Source organism: Quercus suber, unplaced genomic scaffold (assembly GCF_002906115.3).
Source record: "Quercus suber isolate HL8 unplaced genomic scaffold, Cork oak 2.0 scaffold_170, whole genome shotgun sequence".
In the NCBI taxonomy this organism is placed as follows: Eukaryota; Viridiplantae; Streptophyta; class Magnoliopsida; order Fagales; family Fagaceae; genus Quercus; species Quercus suber.
The window spans coordinates 391751-403871 of NW_027069630.1; the positions used below are offsets into that span (position 1 = coordinate 391751).

Sequence of the window (12121 nt, forward strand, 5' to 3'; positions counted from 1 at the left end):
AAGCTGTATTTCAGGCTCCCACGTAGAGATAAGCCCTATACATTGATCCTTCCACGAGACTCGCCTCTTGTGAGAGAGCTCGGAGCATTACAAATTTGGTAAGGTAGGCCGGAGTGTTCGGTCTTGACCCTTGAGACTACCAAATGCCACGCATTGGATTACTGTAATGTGTCTACGACCAAATTGGGCCCCACAAACCACCAATGGTATTGTCTTTTTTTGGATAATGGTGTTACCACCACCCTTTAAAAACATGGAATTTATATACCATATTTAATGTCTTTAATGAAAAAAACAAAGGCTGTTACTCCATCAGTTTCCATTTGGTTGCAAAAGTATCACTGAGATAGATTTTATTTTTTTTCTCAAAAGGCATAGCCACCACAGAAACTATCAACGTCTTGCCAAAGATTTTTTTTTTTTTTCCCTTCTTGGAGAAAAATGCAGTATTGAAGTGAGAGTGAGAGCAGGGATCACCAAGGCACTGCCACATGGCATTGGAATATCCACGATTGGTGCTCAGAGCACCACAATTCTTGTCCTTAATATTTAGTGGAAATTTACATATATTTTATGTATCCTCCAATGGATTGGATTGGATGGACCACGTGCACCCAAACATACACAGTTAGACGCACACAGAATTACACGTACACAGTGGCACAATACACGCACTCTTTCTCTCTCTCTCTCTTTCTTTATTAGCCGGAAAAACTTAGTTTAACCACAAGATCAACAAGTCTTTCAGTTCCCAAGAGAACCATTAATGGCTTCCACTGTCCTTTGCAACTCAATCAACTTGAACTCCACCTTAGTTTTCTCAAGAACCCACTTCCCACTCGTCGTTTCCAAAGGCTTCCCAGTAGAATTCCCACCTTATGTACACTTTAACCACCACTTCAAAACCAGAACAAGCAAGCACCAGAGGAAGCTGGTGCAAGTCAAAGCCCAAGTGGCAGAGGCTCCAACTGTGTCACCACCAACGGTAAGCGATGTGGAGCCACGAAAGAAGCTTCGGTTACTTGTGGCTGGAGGAGGGATTGGTGGGCTGGTTTTTGCTTTGGCTGCAAAGAAGAAGGGGTTTGAGGTGGTGGTGTTTGAGAAGGATTTGAGTGCTATAAGAGGGGAGGGTCAGTATAGGGGTCCAATTCAGATACAGAGTAATGCTTTGGCTGCTTTGGAAGCTATTGATATGGATGTTGCTGAGGAGGTTATGAACACTGGGTGCATTACTGGGGATAGGATTAATGGCCTTGTTGATGGGATTTCTGGTACTTGGTAAGTTTTTCGATATTATTTTGCCTTTTATATGTTTGGCTCTTCTACCTTATGTTTGCTCGAAATTTGTTTCCTTTTTATTTGTGTCAAAGGAATTCAGAGGAAGAGTTGCCAATTAATGAATCACATGACTCTTAACAACAAATTAGTTACAATTAGTACTCTTCACAAAAAAAGAGAGAAGAAACCTTGTTAGCTATTTGTGGGTTCCAGAAGGAGTTGCCGATTAACGAACCACGTACTTTTAATTTGTTAGTGGACTAGTGAAGTTATAATTGGGTTCATCATAATCACTCATATATCCAAGATCTACCTAGTAAATACCCGATCTACCTATTAAACACCTGATGTGGGACTCAACACGCACAACTAACACCCGATGTATCTTCACAGAATTGATGCAGTGAGTAGTGATGTTGTAGTCTGCGCTTGTGGTTTCAAGTGATGGTGAACCAATTACAGATATTGTGATTTGAATACATTCTTCACGAGCATTTTGTGGTAAATTCATGGTGTAGTCTGTATGATGCCATTATCTGTTAACATAGTTATTCTTACAAATTTAATTAATGAAGGAATGGAAACCGAAGTTCATCCCACAGATCATTATGCTGCAATTGCTTCAGTTTGTACGTAAAGGCCTGTCATGGATAATTGAATCTCTGCTACTATACTGCAGCAAACTAGCATTCTGTGAGTCCTAAAGTTATTTAATTGCCAGCAATTACTACCAGTCTACCATGGATTTTTTTGTCCATAATGGTGAATGTGAAAGCCAGTAATTTATGTTGACAATGGCATAGCTTAGTGTTCCAGGAAGACCAAAATTAGAGCTTTCCCCTATAAATCTTAAATATTCTTTCACCCATATCTAAGAGAGTGAAAAGAAAACATAATTCATCTAAGAGGAGTGGCAGCCATGATTGGATGAGTTAGTTGAACCAAATTAAGGAAATTACATGGCTACAAAATGATCCTCTCATCTGCAAATATGAATGTAAGGTAGCAGCAGAGTGATTCAGGCTAAGGGAGGTCTATCCAAGATAGATATCTAAAGTGGTTCTTATTTATTTATTTTTTTTGCAGCTTCTTTTATCCCAATACCGCCTCTAGTTCTAGGAAGGCAGCGTCAGTGCTTTATCCATTTTACTATTTTAGAGCTTAATTTTTCTTTTGTTTTGCCATTTCTTCAGACAATCTTACCTAGTTCAGAGACATATTTGCATGCTTCAACCAGATTCTGGCTTTTATTCCAACAAGTTTTACAATAAAAGGCCTAGAATTGCAAAGCACATGTATGATGAGAGAAGGATAAAACTAAACTGTTATTTAAACAAAAGAGATTAGTCAGATTGGTGATTAGTTCCATAATGCTTCAGAAGTAGAAATGTTCCTTTTTAACATAATTTCTTGTCTTATTTTGGATTGTAGTAGTTTTTACGGTCCCTATTGCTAGAAAATTCGAATTATAAGCATCTAGTCACATATATTGATATGTCGTTGATTATCAGGTACGTCAAATTTGACACATTCACTCCTGCAGCAGAACGAGGGCTTCCTGTCACAAGAGTTATAAGCAGAATGGCCTTGCAACAAATTCTTGCTCGTGCAGTCGGGGAAGATGTCATTATAAATGGCAGTAATGTCACTAAATTCGAGGATAATGGAGATAAGGTATTAAATATAGTATGAGCTGTTAACTTGTTGAAGTTTGTCCTTCCATTATCACCAAGGAATGTGTTGAATAGAAAGTTCTTTTCCACTTGTTTTGTTTCTTTCTTTATGGAATATGCATCTAATTAATTGATGTGCTCTACATGATAGTGTTTCATATATAGCTTAGATTTTGACTTTTTATTCTTTTTTCTTTTTAAAACCCAAATTTAGGTTACTGTGATGCTTGAGGATGGACAAAGCTATGAAGGTGACCTTCTGGTTGGAGCTGATGGTATATGGTCAAAGGTATTTTTTAATGCCCTGTATATAAAGACATGCCTTTTTTTAATACATTTTTATTTGTAATTCACTTTCTCTTTCTTTGATATATAGTTTTTGTTTACATATAACAATATGAAAAAGCGTATTAGTGTGCATGAGGGGATTAGGATAAGTATTAATGATGTATGGTAAGATATCTTAGCTCAAATTTGGTCTTACCAAGTAGCCATGGCAACCTGGTCCGTGAAATTTTCTCCTCATTATTTCAGAAGTCCTGACAAACATCATCTGCCAACAGGCTGAATGAAATGGTTTTTTTTTTTTTGGATGAGTGAGACACATATGATATGTTCTACCATTTTTAGGATATCTTATGGTCTAACAGGTGTAATTTAAGTTTCTAATATTAGATATGGTTTTCTTTTCAATAGGTGAGAAAGAATTTATTTGGACCAAAGGAAGCTGCTTACTCGGGCTACACTTGTTATACTGGTATTGCAGATTTTGTGCCTGCTGACATTGAAACTGTTGGGTATGTTTCATTCCACTTGAGTTACATGTTTGCTTTGCATCTTCGTTGTCTTACACCATAGGCTACTAACAAGCATTTGGATCATTGTCATTCTTTTTTCATATAATTCTATATCAAGTATAAAGGCTTATATTTATACTTCTCTTCTGAAGGTACCGAGTATTTTTGGGACACAAACAATACTTTGTTTCTTCAGATGTAGGTGCAGGAAAGATGCAGTGGTATGCATTTCACAAGGAAGCACCTGGTGGGGTTGATAGTCCTCGTGGTACTCACTCTTCAGACGCTTAAGCTTTTCAAACTACCAAGAAGTAGAAGTGAAAATAATGCAGGATAAAAAAACAATATCTGTTTTTGTGAATGTGTGTCTGTTTGTGAATAGGGAGTTCATGCATCTATATGAACAGACTTTAGCGATCGTGCCAAAAAAGAAAATGGCCACAATTAAAACAGAGTTTGCAGGAAATACACAAAGTAATAATAGATTGTTTAGCGCTAGTCAAGTTGGTTTTCATTCTCATATCTTCAGTCTGGATGGTGGAGAAGTTTTTGTGGTTTCAAATTAATGTCACAATCTCTTACTTTGGGATCACAAGATGGGTGAAAGAAAAAGGATTTTCAGTTTAAGCACTAGATTTTTTCAATTTTGCGTAGGGTGTGGCAAAAATTGTACAAATTATGATTTATATAGGTGCACAATAGGGTTAAAAGATACAGCACAAAACCTATTTCAAAAGGGAACAGGAAAACTAATCATGTGATCTCACTTGAGGTACTGACAGAAGAAATCTCAAATTCATTATACTCTTACTTGAGCAAAACCAAAATTTTCTCAATCTGTAGCAAGTTGACCTCAGAATTGCAATAGAAGTTTACTGGCCTACCGGTGGTGGGCATTTGGGAAAGTCAGGCCGATCAGGTGGCTTTACCTTTTGCTGGAACAAAAATATTTTTTGCTTAAGTAAAGTTTTCCAGTCTTCAATTCTCCAAGGCAGCTCCAAGACAACTCATAACAAACTTTTACAGGAATCAATTACACCCAATCATGAAATCTGATTACAATCATTGTCATGGGATTGGCCAACACTCATATCCTAATTGGAGTTGCCAAAATTTCAATAAGAGACACATGTAGGTTTAGTATATCTTCCTTGTAGCATGAACTATATGAAGGAAAGGTTCAAGTTTCATCTTAAGCGTCATCAATATATATATATATATATTTTTTTTTTTTTGGGGGGGGGGGGTGTTAAACTCAAAAGATAATACATAACTGAGAATTCTGTCCCTAATAATAGAATGTATGTAGACATTTTTGCTGCGACCAGAAAGTTGGGGGAAAAAATTGGATGGTGTTATTTCGGTTATTGTTACTTATTTTTTACAGATTTAGAAAGAAAAAAAGAAAAAAAAAAGGATTTTTACTTGACATTTGTTAATGTTTTCCTTTTTACAGGTAAAAAGGAAAGGTTGCTTAAAATATTTGGGGCTGGTGTGATAATGTAATAGATCTGATACTTGCCACAGATGAAGATGCAATTCTTCGACGTGACATATATGATCGTATACCAATTTTAACTTGGGGAAAGGGTCGTGTGACCTTGCTTGGGGATTCTGTCCATGCTATGCAGCCAAATATGGGTCAAGGGGATGCATGGCCATTGAGGTATACCTTGCTTTGTTTTGGTTTGATACACTTTATCCCATTTCAAGTTAATGATCATCATGGTTTACGGTTTTATCACTCCTCATCAACTCGAGATAAGCGTTGCCGAAATTTTGGGATGTGATAAGCACTTTCTCTTCTTCGACTTCCATGTTTTCATTTTCCGAAACTTCTGCAGATTTTTTTTTTATTGGTCTCTTCATTGTAGACTACAGAAATAAACAATGTTTATCTCAGCTTTTCATTAGATGGTCAAAAGGATATGGGACTACAAATTCAGCAAATCCCAATTCAAGAATGTGGTCAAATGTGTTTGAACCATTTATGTCATCATGACAGGATGGTTATCAACTTGCAGTGGAGCTTGATAAATCATGGAAAGAAAGTAGTGAATCAGGAACTCCTATTGATGTTGTTACTGCTCTTAAGAGGTAATATGCTGTTTACTATTCCAAAGAAAGTTCAATTTTAAGGTTAGAACTGCATAATTACCTGATGTTTGTATAGCTGTGAAACATTATAAAAGAAAATTAAGGGGGCTTGGAGTTTGACCTCCATTCCATGAGGTGTGGTCCTCAGTCAGTATGGTGACCCTTGGTTAAACCTTAAAAAGTTGGAAATAGCACTGTTGTGATGAGTTGCATTGATAAATCACATTTTGCATAATTCTCAATTCTAAATTTTATGGTCTTAAACTCTTGTTTAAAGTTTGGCTGGCTTGGAGTTTGATAGACCACAATTATATGAAGAATTAATCACTGACTCTCTTTGATAACACATGCCCTTTCTCTTTGGTCCCCCAGATATGAGAATGCTAGAAGATTACGTGTTGCCATTATTCATGGAATGGCAAGAATGGCTGCGCTTATGGCTTCAACTTACAAGCCTTACTTGGGCATAGGACTTGGCCCATTGTCGGTAGGATTATTTATAAATGCACAAAATAATCAATTAAATCAACCTGGCCAGTATATTGTATGGATATTGATGATGCCTTTGCAACCTCTCAGTTTTTGACAAAGTTTAGGATACCACATCCAGGGAGAGTTGGAGGGAGAGTTTTTATTGACCTGGCAATGCCCTTGATGCTAAGTTGGGTCCTTGGTGGTAACAGGTAAGATCTTAAGAACCCTTTTTTTAGTGTGCTCGAGCTGTTATCTTAATTTTCTTCTGACCTTTATTTCTGAACTTCACATGACCGGTTATAAAAACGGTCATTGATTTCCATCTGTTAAAGCTATTTTTCTACTTGGAAGCTTCTCAAGTTTAGATGTCCCACAAAATAGTTTAGTCAGGATTTTAGATTTTCTTCAATGTTTTAGAAATTTTCTGTGCATTCTAAACACAGATTATGAAAATACTTCGTCCACTTTTAAGCTTTCATGTTTTCATGCTTCTATGCATTTATACATCATGCATTAGAAATCTGGGCCAATGGTAAGTGCAAGAACCAGAAACCATAATAAGATCTGAAATAAGGTTTATTTCATGATTTTTTAGTTCAAAATTTGAATTAAGCAAAGGAAAGACCATTTTTGCTGTCAATGTTTTTATATCGGCAATGAATCATATTTTTCTTTGCAGCTCAAAACTTGAAGGAAGGTCACTATCCTGCAGACTCTCAGACAAAGTATGTTGGTCAAGTAATATTGTATTCAACTTCACAAAGAAGTGTAGCCTATTTCATTTTATGATTAAAAGCAGCATTGGTTTCTATTTTGATCTAAATGCTGATATGTGATCAATTATCTGTGAAGGCAAATGATCAGTTACGCCAATGGTTTGAAGATGATGATGCATTGGAGCGTGCCACTAATGGAGAGTATGTCCATGAACCTATATGTTTTTGAATGTCATGTCTTGGCATATCTTAGTTAATGTATGCACGCCACTATCATTGGTGTTTTTATCTGTCTTGTTTGTTTGTAGGTGGTTTTTGTTGCCATGTGGAAATGAAACAGGCATTTCACAACCCATTTGTTTAAGCAGAGATGAGAGCAATCCCTGCACTATTGGGTATGAAATTTTGGATGAGACCTACTTATTTATAGTTTGATAAAGCCTGATTTTATGATTTATCATATACAAATCCTAATATTTGAGCAACTATTCTATTTTTTAAATTAAAATAGGGATCATTATCCCTTTATTTGACAATCCTACCCAATGAACCAATTTTATATTGTTCTGTTCTCAACTACCTTCTATTACCGATATTTATTAATAATTTTTCTCAGGAAAAAGAACTTTCTCTTATGTTTTATTTCAATTGCAGGAGCATAGTACATAAGGACCTCCCAGGGATGTCGATAGCAATATCCTTGCCACAGGTGACATAGCCAGTTGCTTTCTTAGCTTCTTTATTTGATTTGCTGGAAAAAAAACTCACTTCCTTGCCTTTGGTATTCAAGATTAAATAACCAGTGTTTTATTATATAAGGTTTCTGAAATGCATGCACGTATTAGTTATAAGGATGGTGCCTTCTTCTTGACTGACTTGCGAAGTGAACATGGTACCTGGATCACAGAGTAAGTAATGGAAAGCAGGGCAGTTTTTTTTTTTTGGTCATTCCGATTATGCAATCTTCCTTTTACTAATTTTATTCTCTTACCTGTGCAGTATTGAAGAGAGACGGTATCGGATACCTCAAAATTTTCCTACTCAATTCCATCCATCAGATTTTATTGAGATTGGTTCTGATAAGAAGGTGTGGATTATCCGTACAGTTGATCTTCTGCATGAATTCTAATGAATATTATATCATGTCTGTTGAATTTGGATTAGGTGCATGTTGGCTGACTGAGCATGCTTAGCTTTGGAAGCAAAATATGCTTATCATAATTGATGGATACCAATGAAGTTCTATTTTTTGGTGGGTTGGGTTTTGAAGGGGGAGGAGGGGGTTGGGGGGAAGGAAGCACGTCTTTATTTTACTTCAAAGATTTGGAGTTTATTCTCTATGCATATATTTCATTGCTTATGCATTCTAACATAAGTTTCAGAATTAGTTAAAGACAAACCTAGGGGATACTGCTGGCCAAAGGTAATGGCAACAATTCCTGCTTTTGGAGGACATAAATTGTAGGGAGGGCCTTTGTGTTTGTCTTGTCCAACCGGTGAACAGTCATTATTTAGTTCTATCACCCACTTTCATGCATTTTCTTTGAGCCAACATAACTGTTTTGAATTGGTCCATCTTGTAGAAACCACATTAACATATTTAATTAGTAACTTTAATGGAGTCAACCTCATATATATTAATAGCCTAATAAACTACTAGGACCTAAAACATAAAAATACAATTGACTTACAAACATAAATAATACTAAATAATAATATTCTTGCGTCTCCCACATCATTATGGTTTACTTTAGTGGAGTCAGTCAACCTCATATATATTATATTGGTTAGAAACAAACTGTATAAATTGTATAATAACCATGAATTTTTCTTTTTCTTTTGGGAAGAAGGGAGGGAGCGGCGGGGGATAACAAATAGATCATGGAATTTTCTTTCTATTATTACACTTCTATTTACATGATTATTTTCAGTTGTTTGGCAGAACATGCATATGAAATCCCTCCATTTCTTGCAGGTTGGATTAGATATAAACCTAAATAAAAATAGTGGATTGTTTATATGTTATCATCTTTGAGAATTATAAGAACTGTATTGTCAAGTTTTCTTGTTATTATTCTTCATGACTGTTCATCCCTCTTTATTTATATCTGTATCAAATATGTAGTGAAAGTGAATTCTACCTCGCAAATTACATAGTTTCTAAATTTTCCCCTTTGGTGTTTTTCATTTTTTTTGTTTTTTGTTTTTGTTTTTAACGATTTTAAGTTGCTCTGCCAGTTAGCCAGTCTGAAAAATAATTGTTATAAGGCATGTCTTTTCTTCGCTTATGATTGTGTTGTGTACATTCTAAGCATCTGAGAAATGTGCAGGCAAGATTTCGAGTTAAGGTATTGAGGACTTCTCCAAAGGATGCAGCAGTGGATGGTGGAATCCCCAGACGGTGTGAAAAATCTTTTAAGTTTCATTTTCTTTAGTATACACAGGAATTGTACAGCATTTATTCGGAGTGGAAAAGCAATGTAAATCTGCCGCATTTTGCTGAGTAATAATAAGGATAACTTATACAAGAAATATTATATTTCTACCTCTTTTTTGTGTCAGTTAAAGACTCAAAGCTTGAACATGTTTTATAACTTATGTCAAATGCAACAGCGAGTTCCACTCCCCTTATTTTTGGCCCATCTAGCCTTCATAAATTTTATGATTATTCATTTTGAAATCCAGGTTTTATTTCCTATTTAAACTTTCAACTTATAATTGAGTTCACTTGTTCGTAATATATGGGCTTTTCATTTTACCCTCACTTGTTCGTAATATATGGGCCAAGAAATGCATTTTTTTTTTTTTTTTTTTTTTACATATAATAATATTTTTAAAGTTTTGTTTTGATCACCCTAAATTGAAATTTTGAACCCCCTTAAATAAACCCAATAACAAATCAATTCAACACCAACATGTATCTTGGCTTTTCTATTTAAAAAAAAAAAAAAAAACAATTTGATCTAAAATCTAATAAAAATAAAATAAAAAAAAGCAAGCCTAACAACAAAAATTAATAATTTGTTGATCTTAATTCTCAGGGAAAAAAATAATTAAGTGGACGGTAAGGTGTAAACAATGAGAACTGGGAAGTGAAGCCAATTTTTATTTTATTTTTAATGATTGTATTATTGTGTTGAAATCTTGATAGATTAATGCAAAAGACACAAAAAAAAAAAAAAATCTTAATAAATTATAAAGACTAATAAGTTGTCAAAGTTGAGTTAAATTGTTGAATAAAATAATTGAAAAGAGTTAAGACAAAAACTAATAAATAATAAATTAAAATATTCTAAGCAATAATAATTAAAGTTCACTTAACAATAATAATTAATGACTTTGTTATAATAGTAAGAGACAATTGATGATTTCCAAGATTTAATTTTAGCAATACTAATCTTCAATATACTAAGGAACGATATGCTCAATGAACTTATAGTCTATTCTTTATTCTCTTGCTATATCACAGATAAATTTTTTATAAAGAAATCACATATACCACAAGATTCATCTCCCACCTAAAATTTATTATTTAAAAGAACTCGTGTTGACTTGAAAAATATTAATTCGAATCATAGATTGCGAAAAATCTCATCTTATTATCCTAATAATCAAGATGAAATAAGAAAATATTCTTTACAAAAAGGTTATTGTCAACTTCATAAATTTGAATGACCCCCCTAAAAAATATGTCCGGAGCCGCCACTGTTTCCATATTAACTCTTCTATTTGCTCCTTAAGGTTCTGACAATCTTTGGTGTAGTGGCCATGATCCTTATGGAACCGGCAATACTTGTTCTTGTCATGGACGTTTGGAGACAAATGCAATGGCCTTGGCCATTTGAGGAAATGTTCTTCCTTAATCTGCGTTAAAATTTTGTCTACAGGCATTACCAGAGGAGTAAATTTTACCTGTCAAGAGCTTTTATCGTCCTTCCTACTGTTACCGTCATTGGTCCGACGATCTGGGCGCTCCCTTTTCTGTCCCCTACGTTTGTCCTCCTTCCTTCCTTTATCTCTTGACCTCGCTATATCCTTTATGGCTGCTAGTGCATCTTCAGCATTCATGTACTTCTGTGCTTTGAGGAGCATTTCTGCCATCGACTTTGGGGGATTCTTAGCGAGTAAGGCCACGAGATCTCTAGATTTTAACCCTACTTTAAAAGTCGTCAGTTGTACCTTATCATCAGCTTGGTCCACCTCTAAGGTCTCCCGAGTGAAACGCTTAACGTATGACCTTAGAGTTTCTTTCTCTCCCTGCTGGATAGTAAGCAAGTAATCTGCTGGCCTCTTAGGATGCTGTCCCCCAATGAAGTGCCGTAAGAAGGTGTTGCTCAACTGGTTGAAGTTGTTAATGGACGACATTGGCAGCTTGGTAAACTATTCCCTTACAGCTCCTTTTAGAGTGGTAGGGAAGGAGCGACATAGTATCTCATCAGGGGGTTGCTGGAGGCCCAGTGTTGTCTTGAAAGTGTTAAGATGATCCTGAGGGTCTTTGAGCCTGTCAAACGACTCAATTTGAGGAAGGCGAAATTTTGTTGGTACGGGGCATTCTAAGACGGCTGCTATGAATGGGGAATCCATGGCTTTGACCATTCTGTCTACGCTCCGGTCTATTTTCTCCTTGATAGCATTTCTTAACTCGTCCATCTCTTTCCTCATTTCTCGTAGAAGATCTAAATTCTGCTTGTCAGGAGTTGTGAGTTTGCGTGGATTACTCCTTCTATGGCTATCTTCCTCATCCTCTAAGTTGCCCTTTTATTGATTCTCTTCCTGCTGGAGCTGCAGCTTCATTTCTTGGTTTTGTCTAGTAAGTTCTTCAATAGTGGCCATGAGGGCCTGGACTTGTTGAGCCAAGGCTGCGGAGTCTGGGTTAGATTCCATCTGAATATAGAGATTTTTAGGGAAGCAACGTTTTCGAATGTAAACATGAAAATATCACAACAACTTTCCCACAGACGGTGCCAAACTGATGAAGCGTAAGTTCGTCAGTCGAGGTAGTCAGATGAAAGCACCCTTCAACTTGCGTGAGTGTGCTCTTAAAAGATGGTCACCGGTGTGGTGCCTGCCATAGCGCCTTTGATGT

At 35.9% G+C, this 12121-nt stretch overlaps 2 protein-coding genes across 2 annotated transcripts; one reads left to right on the forward strand and one right to left on the reverse strand.

The window, feature by feature from the left end:
- Positions 1-597: 597 nt before the first annotated feature.
- On the forward strand, positions 598-9580 carry LOC112035747 (zeaxanthin epoxidase, chloroplastic). Its single transcript, XM_024068579.2, is given in 18 exon segments — positions 598-1278; positions 2790-2952; positions 3166-3240; positions 3648-3748; positions 3901-4016; positions 5205-5231; positions 5234-5392; positions 5395-5414; positions 5754-5845; positions 6218-6332; positions 6425-6528; positions 6999-7044; positions 7172-7236; positions 7344-7430; positions 7690-7744; positions 7855-7943; positions 8035-8122; positions 9366-9580. Coding segments are annotated over 18 exon segments (2019 nt in total). The 5' UTR covers positions 598-766; the 3' UTR covers positions 9471-9580.
- Positions 9581-10950: 1370 nt separating this feature from the next.
- On the reverse strand, positions 10951-11400 carry LOC136069444 (uncharacterized). The gene has a single exon (XM_065777977.1). It carries the CDS (start codon positions 11398-11400, stop codon positions 10951-10953), a length of 450 nt encoding a protein of 149 aa, XP_065634049.1.
- Positions 11401-12121: the final 721 nt, after the last annotated feature.